Source organism: Calypte anna, chromosome 2 (assembly GCF_003957555.1).
Source record: "Calypte anna isolate BGI_N300 chromosome 2, bCalAnn1_v1.p, whole genome shotgun sequence".
NCBI lineage: Eukaryota > Metazoa > Chordata > Aves > Apodiformes > Trochilidae > Calypte > Calypte anna.
This window is the reverse complement of record NC_044245.1, coordinates 57,782,337-57,799,939: the sequence shown is the minus strand read 5'-3', so window position 1 is coordinate 57,799,939 and position 17,603 is coordinate 57,782,337. Positions and strand designations below refer to the sequence as shown.

The following is a 17,603-nucleotide window of genomic DNA, read 5'->3' as shown; positions in this document are numbered from 1 at the left end:
GCTTTCTGTTATTCAGACAAATTCACTTAATAATGCCGTCCTGATGCCACTCATTATTCCCCATTTCCTCAGCTGTGATGTGAGACTGTGTAGTTCCTTTATGTGGTCTCTCTGTAGCTGGAGTATATCATCAGTAGCAGAAAGTTTGCACCCTTCATTTGCAGTTTTCCTTACGGAATATATATTTGCCTTTATAGGCCCAAGATTCACCTCAGTGAACAGCACAAAGTATTTATCATCTTCCCTGTAGCTGAAGGCAAAATATTAAAGTTTGCATTGATCCAGTGTTAACACAGTCTGATGCTTGAAGAGACATTCCTTGATTTAAAAAGCCAGAACTTTTCATGAGGAAACATTTTTCACCACATCAGTAAGGATTTCAAAGTGGGATTTGAAAGGAATACATTCAAAATTTCTTTTGCTCAATTTTGTCTACAGATGATGCAGCTGTAACTAAAGCCTTCTGGATTTTAAGTGCTGACAAGACAGCAGATAAGATTTCCCCCCTTCATGTTCTTCTTTCAGCTCCACTGATTTACATGTAATTTTTTTATTGTTTGTGTGAGATAGGGAAGCTTACTCTGGTTGGTTCCTTGCATCTCAGAATGAGAAAAGAGACCTTTCCTCAGTTTCTGCATTGGATGACTGAGCTTTAGCAGGAAGGTTTGACCATTTTTTTTAAGGTCCAGTGTGGCCAAGGCTTGGAGGGCCTTTCCTCCTTCTGAGCAAAGCCTCCAAATGCAATTCTGTTGTAAAGCCAGTGTTGATAACACTGAAAAAAGTTTTCCCATTTTTCATTCACTGTAGAAGAGCCTGTTTCTGGGAAAAAAAACCCCACTCCTGTATTTTTGCAACCTCAGTAGCACTTTCTGAGTGCTTTTCCAACAGATCATGGTGTATTATACGGTGTGAAATTCAGGCAAATTTTAATGTCCCCATGCAAAATGATATGGAAAAACTAGATGTGATTGTCAGTGAAATAGATAGAGAAAAATATTGTTGACTTAGTTACATGTTAAAATAGTAAGGATCTGATCAGATGTTTTCTTCTCTGCCATGGCTGTTTTGTGATTAAGGAATAATGCATGTTTCCAGTTACCACACCATGAAGATGAGGACCTGAGTCTGAAAAGCTGTTTTTTCTACATTTGAAGTTACATAGTTTCCTTTCATTCTAGTTAGACTTCTGGGTGCTCTGATCTTACAAAAAATTAGGAGTCTGTGGACTCAGATGCTGCATTTGTTGTAAAAAAAAAAAAAAAAGAAAACTAATGCATCTTAACTCACAAAAAGATTGGCGTTTAAATGTCATGGGAATATTTTTTTTTTTTTGCCTTCAGGAACAACAGCACTTCTACTAAGTGAGAGGTGTAAAACTGATGGGCCCTTAACTGTATACATTTGCTTGTTTTTAAGAGCCTGGGTTTTGAAAAGGATGTGGAAGAGGGCTGCTGTCACTTAGCAACCCTCTCTGGTTCAGGAACAAAATGTTTTGCTGTTTGAATGAGTGTAGTGCTGCTGCAAAGCATTCCTCACTGGGTAGGAGCAGGGGTTGCTCTGTTATGTAGAGGCTTGGTGCAATCAAATTTAAGTGTTCCTGATGCTGTATTTGTGAGCTGTATTCATGCTGGTATTTGTGACCATTTACATTTCTGTTGTCTACCTCATTGTTTCTCTGTTGTGACCATTAGCCAAATAAACATTTCCAAATTACTTCAATAAAGCAGAATTATGTTTTACATTAATGGAACAAAATAATTTCTGCCTTAAGTGATTTGTGATACTGCACTTCTCCATATTCTAGCATCAGTCATGTACAAACCTTCTGAGAGGCTGCATTAGCATCCCTACAGGAAAAGAAGTCACATGCTTCCATGTCTGAAGATTTCCTGACTTACTGCTTTTAAATGATGATGGTATTTGGTAATGAAGCTCTTAATGAATGATGGCATGATGAGTGTAATTAGAACACATCCTTCTTTTTTAAACACACTGTTTTTTGCTGGGATTAAAAATACCATCAAGCAATCATGCTTCTTGAATGCAAACTGAAATTTACTGTTCCTCAACAACCTGCTTACTAAGTCAGGAGATTTCCAGAAGGCAGGCTAGGTCCCTCTTTCCAGCATGAAGTTGGGAATGACTTAAGTGGTTCTACATGCCTGTAGTTGAATATGACTTTCAATATACATGTACAAGTCAGTGAGTCTTTTTATTGCTAGTCTGTGACAGGCAAAGAAAGAATTGTGCTCACAGTCATGAAGAAACATCTTGAAAATGAGTTATTTCAATAGGAAACTGCTAAAGCATCATTTGCACTTAAAAGATGTAACCAGCAGTACAAGAAAGGAGGTTACTTCCTATGTTTTTGCAATGAAATGAAAGGCAAAATTACAAACCACATGAAATTACTAAGAGTAGTTGTGACTATAGGAGCAATGAAGGTCAGTGCCTTTCTGGTGAAAGGTCCCTTGTTTTAAAAGTCACTTACTTCTCTCTGAAAATTACCTCCTGCCTCTCTGGTCCTATGCTTATTGCTGTCAGGTTCAAGTTGTGCTTCTGTATTTTTTGTGATGTGGATATAGAACTAAACACAGGAACACTTATCCTGTACCTTGTTGCAGGATACATGTTTATTTACCCTGGGCTGCAACTGGTTGGGTGCTTCCCAACCACGAATTTTTGAAGCACCCCTTGTTCTCTGATATGATCCTAGAATCTCTCATGTTGACAGGAATGTTTGATGCTTGTGTTCATTTAGTTGCATTATAAACTGGTTGGAGATATCAGTCACTCAGGCCTGGAGATGTGAGATGCCCTGAGCTTCTACAGGAATCCCAAATGTAATGTATTTGCATTACTTCCTGTGAACCAACACCGTGGCTGGAAGCTGAACTCTGATTTAGGTTCAGGGCAAAGCAGCAGAGTCCCACATCTGTCTTGGCCATCCAGCCAATGCATTCCACATAGGAAGATCCTACCAGGAATATTCTTGGGTTTTGAAAAGGTGACTGATGAAAATCTAAAAACTAGGACTGAAACACTACTGCTTTTCCTTAAGTATACAGGATCATTGCTGACTTCTAGAAATTAGTCTGATGATTTCTAAAAGGATATCTGTGTCTGAATTTGCATTCCTGTTTTGCATTCAGTATACCCACCCTAATTAATCATGAGAGAACACGAATTGCATTAATTTTGATGTATCATAGTAGATGTTTTGTATGGTGGTAGATGGGGGGATGGCTGGAATGTGTCAACTTCTGTGAAAAACTTTTCATTGACTGCTGGGGAATTTGAATTATACCGTAATCCAGCAAGCACTTTAATGCTGGCTTTAGCTCACTATTTAGGTTCACTGAAATAATTGGACCTTTTCCCGGTGGCAAAGTTAAGCATGTACAGCACTGGAGTATAAAAAAATCTGGTTTTCTCCTCCTTTCAGTTTTCCTTCCTGGACACATATATGCACATAAACATTTTTTTTTCTCTAAATATGAAAAATCAAATTTTTGCTAATTATATGGATCTCAGTGAAGAAGATGCATTTAACATAGAGAATGCTAATTTATGCATAACTAGTCGATCAATAAGATCTCGGCAGAAAATAGTACATGGTTTAATGTTAAGAGCAATATATGATTTGGTAGGTGGCTTTAGCCCTCAGTTCCCTCCTTACAGTCCTGTCTTAGGGCTGCTGTGCATTTGGAAGTGCATTGACTGTGGTCATAATCACATTTCAAAGCCTACCTATGACTTTGTGCAATGGAAACAACACTGCACTGAAGTTTTTACTACCTTGTGGAATGTCTTTTCATTCTTCATCCATGCTGATTTTAAGTCATTTGAAAGTGCATTCTAATGCAGTTCAGCTTGAAGAGAGATTACATGAAGAATGCATTTTGCCTTCCAATTATTAGCTGTAAATACAACTTCTTATTTTTTGTCTGTGGCAGTAATAACCATTGTAATAACCATGCTCAGCTATCTTGAAAATTGTACAGATTGTGTACAAATTGTACAAATGTGAAAGTATTATATGGGATTTGTTTTACTGTTATTTTTAGCATTATTTTTCAGGCCATTTATCTTGACTGGTCAAGTTAAATTAGTTGAAATTTGAATGTTATTTCATCCCTGTTAGCAACGACCAATTTTCTGGGTATTGTTCAATAATTCTGTATTTATCTTCTCTGTTACTCAGTTTTAACTCTTTAAAAATTTGCATCCAAATCTATTTTAGACAGATAAGGTCTCATGAGTCTATCTGATGTGGCATCTTAGGATGTCCCCTGTCCTTCTGTGCCAAAGGCTGCTTCCACTGCAGTGAAACCAGTAGAAGCAGATGCATTAGGATAAATATGCTTACACCATGGTCTAAAGTCTACTCAGACTTCTTCTGCAGTCCAAATGAGCTCTCATACTAAAGTAAGATAAGGGCAGAGAGCCCTTCTGATTGTACCCATCATCACACAGTAACACAAAGCTGGAAATAATAATACCTTTGATTAGTTCTGCAGTTACCTGGCAGAGCCTGTGTTTACTTTCTTTCTTTTCTTGCCCTATCTTCATTTGGTATTTGTAATGTCATGGCAAGGAGGTGTCATTAAGCAAAACCAAAACAACTTACTTTTAGCTAGCATTTTGTGCCACCCTCCCTTATTTCTGGTCAGAATCCAGAGCTGCAAATTTCCTTAGCAGACTGAAAACAAATTAGTAGGTCACGTGTGTAAGACTAGCAGGAGACTTCTGAGAATTTATGGATCTACAGTTTCTTTGCTCTCTTTACGTGTTAGAGGTTACCAAAGCTGGCTCAAGATTGATCTGGATAGTTCTTCATTTGAAGGTGACTGTAAAGACTTGGCTTGTTTAATTTTTATTTTAGTGATAATGAGACCAGTTTGATGTTATCAGATGAAAGTGAGTCAGGAAGGCTTGAATAAAAAACACACAGAGGGTACAGTACTTCAGAATTTTTTAATGGAGACATTACTTACCTGGTAACGTATCCATGTAATATTTTTAGTAATTTGTCATTCTATTACAGTGCAATAACTTGTTAATTTTGAAACTGTGTCTTTTTGGTATTGTGCGCTGACATAACAAAGTTGTCTTATGTTGCTACTTGGATATCAAAGCAAAAGCAGGATGTTTCATCAAGAGGCTTAAATCAATTGCTGGTATGATATTGCTTGAATAGCTTTTATTGATATGTTGAAGATGATGAGACTTCTATTGAAATGTTAGTATTAGCGAGGGAACTAGTTGGGTTTTTTTTTTTAATTTATGGGTCTGTAGCAGATGGGTGCCTGCATAAAGGAGCTGCTAATGACAGTAAAATTCCAAACACTTTTGGTTAAGATATAATCTATTGCTCTAAGCTTACTTTTTTTAGATTTAGAGTCTGATGAGGCTGTGTGGGCAGCAGGCACCCTGTCACTCCTGTGGGATTTTTTTTCTCTTTAATTTCATTCAGACTTTGGGACAAGTACATGCCACCTCTGCAGCAGGGGCACTGGGTTCCTGAACAGTCAGGTGAACTGTCAAAGCTGTCACTGGAAGACAAGTGACAAAAAAGTCTTCCAGGTTGTCATGACATGATGCTTCTAGCAGCTTTATCTGTAGTGAGTTTCTGCTCACTCTTCTTCAGTATGGGACAAGATCTTGTTTCTCCTGTCTGCTGGTCTGAATCTGTGCAGGAAAAAACAGATGCTTAACCATGCCAGCCTACAGAGGGGCCTCTGGGAAGGGGAATAATGTTATGGAAGTGACCAGTAGGGCTGACTCATCTACTTTTGCTGTTTTTCTGTTGATGGAAAAGGGCTGCACAACAGGATTGGTTGTCATGGTGTAGCCAAGTTCATAGGTAAAATTGCTCCTGTCAAATAATTAGTGGGCTAATGATGTATGATATTTTTATTGCAAGAGGACTTGGTACATCCTAAATTCTAGAACATCAGAGAACTTGGAACAGTTGGAACAAAATAGCTGTTGCTATATTAAATTTAACTCATTCCACATTAGGGTTGTTCTGTGGGTTTTTTTAGTATGGTCAAGTGGATTAACCCAATGTAAAACATATTTAAATATCACCAAACCATTTTTATTTTAGTACATTTTGGTAATAAGTGCATTTTTGGAAGTTAGTAAAAGAGAATAATTTTCTGTCCATGTTAGACAAGCCTGAAAGTATCACACTTACTACCCAGTAATGGCATAATTGTGATTTTGATGTCTGTCATGTTTCAGAACTGCATGTAGTGTTCTGATTAAGAATTCCTCATAATGCTGTTGCTTTTCCTTTCACCAGAGGCCAGCAGAAACTGTAGATGAAGAAGAAAATGCAGAAGAGGAAAATGACAAGGGAGAGGAGGCATATAAAAGAGAGGAAGAATATCCAGAAATGAATGGAGAGGAAAGTGGGGAAACTGTTAAAAAAAGAAGTGAAGTAGAAAAAAACAAGAAGAAATTGTATGAGAATTATGAAGCTGAAGCAGAAGAAACAGAGAATGTTGACCAAGCAGAGGAAGAAGCTTGTAACCATTTAAATGGTAAGAAAAATAAAGAAAATGTTGGGGGAATGGAGCCCTTGAACTACAAAGGTGATCTTCAGCCTGAAGAAGAAGTAGAAGAAGAGAATTCTGACAGCCAGAACCAGGTGAGTGTTTATTCTTTTAGTCTGATGTTTTAAAATTCTTGTTCCACATTCATCTCAGCCTCAAGCTTTTCAGCTGGCCTCTAAGTATCTCCTGATAAGGTCCTGAGAGCATTTATAAGAACTTCACTTTGTGGTAAATGCTGTTTTCCAGTTGTATAGATCAGTTACATCAATAATTATATGCCCTCCAACTGAGAAAGAAGATTTTTCTTGTTATTTGTTGAATCTGAGCATGCTGAATTTTGAAAAAAAAAAAAAGTAAAAACCCCTTGCAATTTCAGAAAAGCATAAGCATTATATATCCACACTACATTGTCCTTTATGACAGAACAAAAGGGTGTGTGTAAAACCTCAGTGCCACATTATTTTATTGATTTTTACAGAGCTGCATTTCATAAAGAGCATTTGCCATGCTTTGTCAGTCACATCTCCTTTTCTTAGAAACTGAACAAGATGGTGGAGATAAACAAGATCCACAAAGCAAGGGGTTCTGTTGTTTTAAAACCAGATGTCTCATTAATTTCAGAGACATGGTAATATGTTACTGGCTTAGATGGAGTCATGCAGCCCAGAAAAATAAAGTGGACTACCCCTGATGGTCAGATCAGTGAAAGAAATGTGGAAAATTAAATGTTTTGTTTGATGAAGAGAATCCAAAACTAGGAAGAATGGGATTATTGAGCATCAGAAGCAGAAGTTGATGTATAATCCTTGCCAGTAGGCTGCTGAAAACCGGACTGTTCCTCTGCTTCTTGTGACTCTAGGAATGGTTTCTTGCACCTTGCAACTGGGCATTCTTCTGCTTCCCTGGGATACAGAAGAATATTTTTCAATTAGGAGAGCTGAGTAACATGATATTGTCATTTTCTCAGGCACTGAATTTATTCTGTGCTTGATATATTGATTTTTTTTGTTTATTTTTAGAAAAGCTGAAGTTATTTATGGAAGTGGAGAAAGTGAGTAAGCATTCACTTTAAATGGATGTGGTAACTGGATGATTGATGAAAGAACTGGTGGTGGTGGGGAACCTCTAATTTGAGTACTTTCTCTTTTGGAAGGTATATAAGTATAAGGTAAATAAAAGTGTTGATGTGATCACTTTCAGAAAACATTTTTTCAAGTTAAGAATACCTTGTGGAAATTTTAGTATGAACTGCTAACACTGTATTAAAATAAATTGAAATCTTTGTTACTCAGTTAAGTTAACACTACCTGTCCTTTTTCTTTAGGTTGATTCCCATCTTGAAAAAACCTCCACAAATCCAAGGGTGACAATCACCAGTCCACAAGAAAGTGAAAAAAATTACCAGAGCAATGACTATGCTGCAGTTGCATAGACAGAAAAAAATATGAGCAGAAAATTAAATATTATAACACTTCAAATATAAAGCATGTTATTTTTTGTAACTGATAATTTATAATGGGAGGATAGGTTAAGTACCCATATATTGAGTCTAGAAATCATAATGCCATATAGAACGATGTAGAAAACAAACATTAGTAGTTACTAAAAATACATCAAATTATTTTTAAAAACTGAGATTTTCCAGTAGAATTTGAGGGAAGGGAAATACAAGAGTACTGTATTGTAGCTGTAGTGAAACAAATGAACTTTTCTGTCATATAAAATGGTTAGAATATCCATTAGAATATTCATTAGAATAACTACAAAAGTTATACTGTTCCAGAAAAACAAAAAAGTGAATGAATTTTGACTTTTTAATGAAGACATATGTATTTTTTCCGTTAAAGTTCCACATGATATAAAATGATGTCTAGACATGACATTAAGATATAATTAGAATATATTCCTCACTTAATGGACCTATGCCCACAAACAATGGTGTGCTGTAATGAGGTGTCAGTGCTAATGTTATTAAAGAGTAGATTTTTGAAATCCTAATTAGAATTGTTAGGTTTTACATCATAAATAGCACTTATTTAACATAATATTAATGTATGGAGAAAGCCTACAGTCCTGCAGTTTGTTCCCATTTACAGCAAGAAGTTTTGTTGATTGCCCTGCACCAATTCAGTAAACAATGGTTTGATACTGTAGTGGGGAAAAAAGTAAAGGAAGAATATATAAACAGAGTAGTTTCAAAAGTTGAGTTTGGATGGATTTGTTACTCAGCCTATGAGAAAGTTGATTCATTAATGAAAAAAAAAAAAAAAAAAGAATAGGCCTGAATTCAGACTGAAATTGCCATGAAACCATTGCTGTCAATGGGGCTATTTTAATATGAAATATGTTAGAATGAACCTGCCAGTTCTCTGTAAAAGTCAGAAATTATTGCTGCATTTATGAATCCTGTATGTAGCCTTAATGGTTGGAAATGTATCATCACCTTTTTGAGCAAGTTGGATCCTGATGGGCTGTGGCTTAATTTGCATTATTAAAAAAGCATCGATCCACAATATTAATTCTTCTAATGACAGCAGTCCCATTGCCCACATTGTTTCTCTGTTAGTAATGAGATTAATATGTAGTTCACAGGAATACAGCTCTGAGCATAATTCATTAATTATACAGAAGAAATAGTGGGTTACTTTGTCATTAATGCTGGTAAGTTATTACTATGAGAATCTAAATGTGGGTGTTTTTTTTTTTTAATTTCATGCCATTGAGACAAAAAATATGTTCATGACCAAAGTGAACTTGAAGCACTGTTTGAGGAATGTGAAGAACCATTTGTCCTGACTGAAACTCATATGAACAGCTTCACTTTTTCTGCTGACTACTATGTGTATTTTTCCAACTGAGTAGAAATGTTTAGAGAGCCTTCCACCTGTTTCTTTGTATTGGCAATATAAGTCTAGAAACCATTATGTTAAAATCCATAGGAACAGGGTTAGAACAGAACATCCCTGAATTGTCTGACCGTGTGTCCTTTGACAAAATTCTGAAGAAATATTGCATTTGTGATTAGTTCAAAATAAGGTCCTGAGCCAAGCTCTTAAGGATGTGTGTATACTACTTCTGTTTGACACAATGTGCTCAAATATATTTGATTTGATTGGGATTTAGGAAGACATTTAAAGTTAAGCAGAAGTAAAAAACCACCAATGCTCCCGTGCTTCCAAGAACAAAATGAATCCAATAACTGGCCATGCCAGTGAGGAAAAATGACAGGCAGAAATCCTCTAGGTACCTTTAGAGTTAATCCTGGCCTGGAATAATACATACAGTAGCATTAAAAGCCCTCAAATAATACTTAACCAACCAGAGAAAGCAGCTCTGGCTCCTCAAGGAGCTTAGGAGAATTTACCTGCTGAACCTTCTGTGAAAAGCTGACCAAGAAGTTGGCTGATGCTGCCTCTCTGCTGACTCAGAGCTGAATCGCTCCTCTGCTCACAGGTAAAGGTGCTCTTAGATGTACTGCTGAATCCACACAAATAACAGTAATCCTCCTTTGACATAACCATGAATTGGCTCTTTGCTAAAAGTTAATGGTCTACCAAATTCAGGACTCTACTTGTTGTCCTATTATTTCAGACTATGGCTTGAGCTGTTCTTCATCCTCAAAAGTGTGAATTTAAATTTACATACATATCTGATATGTATGCAAAAATATCTGATGGAGATACTTAATAGGGAGAATGTGCGTATAAAAATGTTGTATTGAGAAAAAGATATATAAAAGAAACTGAGGTAAAAAAAAACAACAAAAAACCAAAGATGCTTTTTATTTATAGCTCCCGTCTGACAACAGTTTCTGTCATTTCCTCCATTTTCCCTGAATGTTTGGTATCTTCCTTGCTTAAAATCTTACAGATGTCAAAAAGAGTAATTAAAAAGCTTTAACTAAATTCTAGGGAATTTAATATGATAATTTTCTTTCATTCATCCCCATGAATGAAATCCCTATGAGTGTTATTCAGCCTTTAAAACATTTTCCCTTCTGTTTTCTTCCAAAAAGACACAATATTTTCCTTCGGAATAGCAACTCAGACTTTTTGGAAATACAATTACAACTATTTTATCATTCACCTTGCAACACTGACAACATGAATTTCGTATCAGGTTCTTTTATAGAGAGAAAGTAGTGTATGCATAGTAATTCTGATGTTAAAGTAGAAATTAAACAAGAAGCATTCAGATGGTCTTCCTAAATAGTGTTTCTGTCTGGATTTGCCATGTGTGATGGCTTAAGTAAGTTTTACAAGTGAAATACATAATTTTGTTAAGCTTATATAATGTAACTTTTTAAGTTTGTATGCAACAACTCTGAGGATTTCTAAGACTTGTTTTCCTGCTTTGGTTCTATTTTTAAAAACAATTTGCTATTAAAGAGAGCTAGCATACAGATATTCCTGTGTTTTGTCTTATATCAAGGCCTGTTCTATGTCAAGTATGGCTTTGGGTGACTGATCTTAAAAACCCAGTGATTTTGCAGCTGATGGAGGATGATTTGCAGATTTCCCTGTTCAGTGCTTCCAGGTGTGTAAAGAAGTAGCAGCCAGCCCTTCAAACCACTGTGCTTAAACATACTTGGCCTCTGTGGAGAAAATGTGCCCTTCAGAGGATCAGACAAAATACTCAAGCTCCTGGCTCAGTCACCCTTGATGGAAGAGGCAGATTAAGAATTAGCCTAAAATTGGATGATGTGAAAGGGTAATGTCCAGGAGGGATCTGCTTCCAAGTCCTTCCCCTTTCCCTCCTACTTTTTAAAAGAAGCTGACCTAAGCTGGAAAATGAAACCTTAGCTGGCAAAAGGTAAGAATGAAACTAAATATAAATGATATAATATCAAAGCACTGTTGATGGTATAACAAATTCCAGTGGTGCTGGATGAATGGCAGGCCATGTCCAAACCATCATCCCCTTTTCAGCACATGCAGATTTCCTCCTGTCTGTTGAGGGAGGAAGAAAATGAAGGGGTTGTTTTGAAGCTGCCCTTGTCACAAAATTAAGCATTTTTAAATTTTTTAAATTTTTTTAACAAATGCGAAATGAGGTATAGCTTGCAGAGATAGTATGTAAATCAAATCCTTTACTGTAAAGAGGAAGGATGCTTTTGTTAAAAAAAAAAAAAAAAAAAAGTACATCTATAGACAGAGTTGTGTGCTTTTTTTCACTTGATACTTGTAGTTAGGGGTTTTCTCCTTCAGTTTGTTTCCTAAGGAACACCGGGCATGGATGTGAGGCCCCCTGAGGGGTCTGGGAAAAAAGTTGGGAAGAGACTGGGAGGTAACGAGTGGGTCAGCTCAAATAAAGGGGAAGTTGCCAAAACACATAGGAGGGCGTTACCACCAACACTTTTACTGTCAGTGGATTGGCCTTGGGTTGCAGGAGGCTGTAGTGATACAAGGAGCATTCTCACCATTTGGAGTAAAATCACATTTTCCCCATAGTGGGAGACTGTGTGGGGCTGTTGAAGAAAAGGTTTTGAATAAAATAGAGAATAAAAAGAATCTAAGAGAAATGGCATTTTTAAAGACCCTCTGCATTCCTTTCAAATCCTTTTAGGGCCATTCCTTCTTCTTTCTTGTACTACCTATGAGAAACTGAAACAACCCCAACCCTTGTCAGCTTTCAAATATGAAAGCACTGGAGTTTCCTTCTTAAAAAACTGTTTGCAGAATGAAAAAGCATTGCTAGAAGCTTGTACTCCAAATCCAATGCATTATCTGATAGTATACATCGTGTTATGATGCTGAAAAACATGATTACATTATTTATTTTTAAGCAAGTTTTAAAATAACAACAAAACCAACAACATAATAACAATAATAAATAATAATGTAATCTTACTGAAATTAGTCATTAAGAAAACTGCTTCAAACTGCTTTTTCTACTGTTGCTGAGAAAGATTTTACCATACTGTGAGCATGCCTGCTGCATGCTGGCATCTGATCTGGCTTCTTCCTTGGTGAAACTTTTTACATGGTAACTTTGGCTTTCAGAGGTTCGGGGACAGAATTGGCTCTGGCAGTGTGGCTGCCACTGCTGGCTGCAGACTGACCTGCTCCTCTTCCTCCCCTCGGGAGGAGAAGCAGCATCCTTCACCCTGCAGGCTTCCTTCACCCCTGCTGTAGCCACATCCCTTCTGGAGCTCTGCCCTTTACTCCTGGCCTCAGGTCCCTTTCTCAACACAGGTGAAGTGGGTGAGCATTGCTCAGCCACTCTGTTTCTCACAGCTGCAACCTGGGAACTGCAGGTGGATGGCAGGAGAGAAGCTGCTGGGAGTCTGTGGGACTCTTGAAGGAAGAAAGTGTTCCCAGACCTCAGTGATCTACAGATTTTTCTGTTTGTCTTAGTTGGGAAGGCCTTCTGATTTGAGCAGAGGTCTGACTGATTTAAACTCTGCCTCAGCGAAGTGTCAGTATCAGAGATGAGCAGCCATGCTTCTGCTGTGCTTGGGATATTCTACTCAGTGTCCTTATGCAGAAGTTGCCTGTGTTTGCTGCTGCAGAAAACCTGAGGCCTTGGCTATCAGGGCATGCTGCAGTTCGTGTGGCTTCTCTGGTCATTTTGGGAAAATGCTGGAACTACCCCTCCCCTGAGAGCTCAGCTGCAGGAAAGAGCTGAAAGGAGATGGCACCAGTATCTGTAACTATACTGGGTCCCAGTGACTGTCTCTGCTTTGCAAGGGGAGATGTTCTTTCTCCCAGGAAGGGGAGCCTTCCTGCTTGTGGCCTTGCAAAGCAGAGAACCAACCAGACTCTTCTGTGCTACATGCTGGGGGACTTTCTGTCAACCTGTGCTTCTTAGTGTTGTCTTGTTTTTTTTTTTTTCTTGGCACAGACTTGCTCTTGTTTGAAGAGAAAGGGGTCAGGTGAGAGCTAAATACAGGCTGAGCAAGAGCTATAAGAAGAGATTTCACCATTATAGTATATTAAAGGGAAAAATGTGTTCTCTCACTAGGTAGAATGCACTTGTCCAAGACTAAGGTCCTCATGCTTGTCTAGCCATTTGTGCTGAATAGAATATTGATGTTAAAAGTTGCTTTTTTAAAAAAAATAACTATTTCTATGAAGCCACTGTATTTATGTTGTTTTGGTCACAGGTGTTAGACCTGCAGCAGGTTTTCTGTGCTTTCGGTATTCATGGATTATCTCTTCTGATCTTCACTGACAGATGACCAGTATTGACACTTGCAATGCTGTATTTTGCCTGATCTCCCCCAGGCACCCCTTCCTGCTCACCTCTCCCCCTTCAGCTCGCTCCTGCCTGTGCTGCAGAACTGCCTCCCCCCTGCCACTCTTTCAAGCATGCACGTTTTGCACCCCCTCCAAGACATGCCTGGGGCAGGGGTCCCTTTTGCCACACCCCTGATGCTGTGCCAAGAAGAGATGTGGAGGATGAGGTAGGATATATCAGGGCAATGAGATTCCTGGAGGAGGCAGGGAGAGGAAGGGCAGCAGACGCTGAAGTCATCAGGCAAGTAGGAAATAACATTCCAGAAAGGCTCTCACTGCTCAACAAGCATCCTCCTAGCCTCAGGCTGGAGGGTGCCTTTGGATAGGCAGTGGCTCAAGGCTGTGAGTCTTGAGGCTGAAATTGCTGGAGCAGCACATCTAGTACATTGTTAAATTGACTGGATTATTAGCAGGGTTTAAAAATGATCTTTCAGCTTTATTTGCAAAAACTCATGAATGGTAAATTATAGAAAAAGTAGGCCTGCAAAAAACCAGCTGCAAACAATTAGGCAAAACAGTAAAACCAGTTACTTGCATGCTGTCTCTTCTGTTGGCAGAGCTGATAGAAGTTTTGTCCTGACTTACTCTTAATATGTAGTGATCATTTTAATAATCCTACCTGTGTAAAATATCTGTCAGCAAAACAGCTTTCCCCTGCTTAGTGTATATTAAGAGAATAAATGCAGGAAACATCCACTGGCTGGTCTGCCACATGTCCAGATTAGTGCTGAAGAGAATCAGGGTGTGGATGAATTGTTTGCCAGAGACAGGAGACTCCAGAAGGTGCATGCATTGCCTCTGAATGTCAGAAAGAGGAGGAAGCTGCATGGGTCTCTCCATTTGCAGTGCTGCTCCTCAGAGACAAACTGTTCCATGAGGCTGACCTGGCAAAACTGAACATCTCTTCTGTAAGCAGTGTGTGGGCAATAACACCAAACAGCCAGTGTGGGGTAATGCTCTGTAGAGCTGCTCCCTCTCTTGGCAGTGGAAAGGGTGGGATGAGGAGGGAGTGAAGTTTCGTCCAAAGCCTACTCAAGGAACACAGTCTTGCTATCACATGCAGTGAGCTGAGAGGGCAGCCTGCTGTGTAATGGCAGATTGATCAGTCAGTGCTGAGAGAGCCAAAGTGATATTTCCTTTCTTTACCAAAATTGTAGCTCTGATATTAGCCCTTCGATAGAAAGCAGCTGGCAAAGAGCATCCAATTAAGATTCTTGCAGTCTTTTGCTGTTTTCTTGGATTTCACATTCTTGGAGGCTGAATAGCCTGGTGTGCAGGTTCTGCAGCTGCTCTGCCCCTGCCAAACATCTCTGTCTCTGCTGGCTGTTGGTCAGGATGCAGCAGCCTCCCCACTCTGCTGCAGCTGCCACCGCTTTCTTGAAGAGCTATTTGCTTGCACTTGGATGTGATTAAAAAATCTCATACTTGGAAATGGCAGGCTAAGGCTCTAGCAGAAACCAGGAATTAAAGATGTTTACAGTCGACTTGGGAGGAGAGGTTGTATCTGCATCTCTGCTTTTGCCTGTGATTTGCTGTGCACTGGCAACAAATGGAAGATAAAGGGGTCAAGCCTGGAGGGGGGAAGACAGAACAGATACTAAAGGGAAGCCTTTTCTGCACAGGGTGGTAGGGAAAGGAGACCTAAACTTTGGGAGAGCATGTATTAACAAAAATTGAGTCAGTGACTACCAGTCAGACTGAAAAATATTATTTCTTTCACCACAGTTGCAGAGGAAATGGTGTTGGGCTAAAATTGCATTGTAATTTTAAGCCCAGTGAGGCTAGAAGAGGGGCAAAAAGTAAGGTGAACATGCAGAAACTTGAAGAAGCCTCTTGAGTGGGGAGATCAAAAGGTTGGAAAAAGAAGAGCTTGGGTGTTTAAGCCATATTTTATTTGCACTAGAGTGTCCATTAATGTGCCCTTTGGAAAGCTGATAGCAGCCAGTGCTGGAAGGGGGAATCGTGGCAGCCATAGAGTGGAAGTGTGTGCTGCAATTTGGGGGACAGGAAAAGGGAAAAAGCTTTATTGTAGGGAAATACAGCGAACTGGAAAGTTCCCTGAGAGCCTGGCTGCCTCTTGCTGCTCCCCAGCTGAATGCTATAGAGCAGACATTTTCTATGAGAAAAGCAAAAAGCTCATTGCCACTGCTCTTTTGCTGATGCTTCAGTTCCTGCATCCAAGGATGAAGGTGTTAAAACATTACAAGGAAATGGATCTTGAAAATGTTTCTCGCATCTTAAAATTTCCAGTATGTGGCTTCTTAATAGTAGCAGAGTAATTTTCTGCTCAGTATTTCTACAGAAGCTCTGTGTGGCACCCATTCTCTGCTGAGAAGAATTGCAGCCTTCAGAGGTCTCAGTTCTGGAAAAGCTCTGAGCAACTTAAACAAGGGTTTAAGGAGGTGAAATATGAGTGGCAATGTTAGCCAAGACAGCGTTACCAGCTTTGCTGCTGCTGCTGCTGAATTCCAAATGCATTTCCTTTCCCAGCAAGCTTCTGTAAAATCCTCGAGGGTTTTGCTTTCTCCTTAACACTTGGGTAATGCCACGCATGACTCATCCACTCTCTCACTGTCAAAGCATTTCAGTTCTCCAGGAGCAATGTGCAATGTGACCTGCTGCTTATACTGGAGCTGTTCATTACCCATCAGGTCAGCTGTCCTCTGGACAAAAAGCTTTAACACGTGTGCATCTACAAGTGGGTTGTTCTAAGAACTCCATACAGATACAACTACTGCAGATAAACAAGCACAGCCTGCACTTTGTTTTCCAGCTGGATTTTTCAGTCAGACTTCCAGTACAGTGTTAACAAAAGGCAGGTGGAGAGAAGAGACTCGTCAATAGTGACAAGAGCCCTCACTCTCTTCTCCTTCATTGCATTTCACTATAAATCTTAAAATGTTACATTTCATCCATGCACAACTTTTAATTAAAACCCCTCCACTGGAAAGGTCAGGGCAGCTTGGCTCCCTGCTGCCCTCACACTGACAGACCAACATCACTGAAAGCTAATGGCAAAAACCAGAATTCCTCCCAACATGAAAAGTGCTAGGGACCCTCCAGGACCCCGGAATAACCACCAGGCAGCAGTGAGTCTGTCCCAGCCCTGCTGTGTGCCTTCTGAGGAATTGCTACCCAGTGCTCCTGTTCTTGCTGCATTCCTTTAAAAAAAAATACACAGCTCCTTACCTTTATCAGTTGTCTCATTTTTTCCTCTTTAGCACCATTTCACTTGCCTCTCCCCTAAGATCACAATCTTATTTTTTAGCACTGGGTGCAGCGTGCTTTTGCACTTCATATATTTGAATGCCAGTGAACTGTCAGATGCACCAAGCCCCACATTGCTTCATTCTCTGTAGCTATCTGCATTTGATGAGCTTTTGATTGTCCATCTTTCCACTGCTAATGCTTAGACACAGCAATTGCATTGCAAAGACAGACACTTCCTTTTCAGAGGAAAATTTTACTTCTGATGCTCTTGTCATCTATGATGATTACCACGTTCAGCTGAAATTTTCCAACATGTATGTCCTGCTTTATTTACGTTGTAGAGCTCTGAACTGCAAACACAGACCACAAACTTTTATTAGCAAGAATGTAGCTATTACCACATCCCTGTCATTAGTATGCTGGGATCTTTTTGATTCAGCACCAAAGTAACTTCCTGACCTATGAAATCTGAAAACACAGACTGCATTAAGTGGCTCTTGAGTTTTGACTTCTAGCTTCTCCTGTCAAAGCGAAATACTAGATTAATAGTGAAACCTGTTTGACTAGAAAGAGACTTCTTACAAAATTGATG

The 17,603-nt window shown here is 39.1% G+C and overlaps 1 protein-coding gene across 4 annotated transcripts in view; it reads left to right on the top strand.

Annotated features, from left to right (window-relative positions):
• The window catches only part of DCDC2 (doublecortin domain containing 2), a 55,536-nt gene extending 45,209 nt beyond the window's left edge, over positions 1 to 10,327 (top strand). For all 4 annotated transcript variants that reach the window (XM_008502279.2, XM_030444876.1, XM_030444873.1 and 1 more), the window contains exons 10-11: positions 6,311 to 6,658; positions 7,888 to 10,327. In XM_008502279.2, the coding sequence (XP_008500501.1) occupies positions 6,311 to 6,658; positions 7,888 to 7,995 (456 nt within the window). In that variant the 3' untranslated portion in view covers positions 7,996 to 10,327. The remainder of the gene's footprint in view (positions 1 to 6,310; positions 6,659 to 7,887) is intronic.
• Positions 10,328 to 17,603: the final 7,276 nt, after the last annotated feature.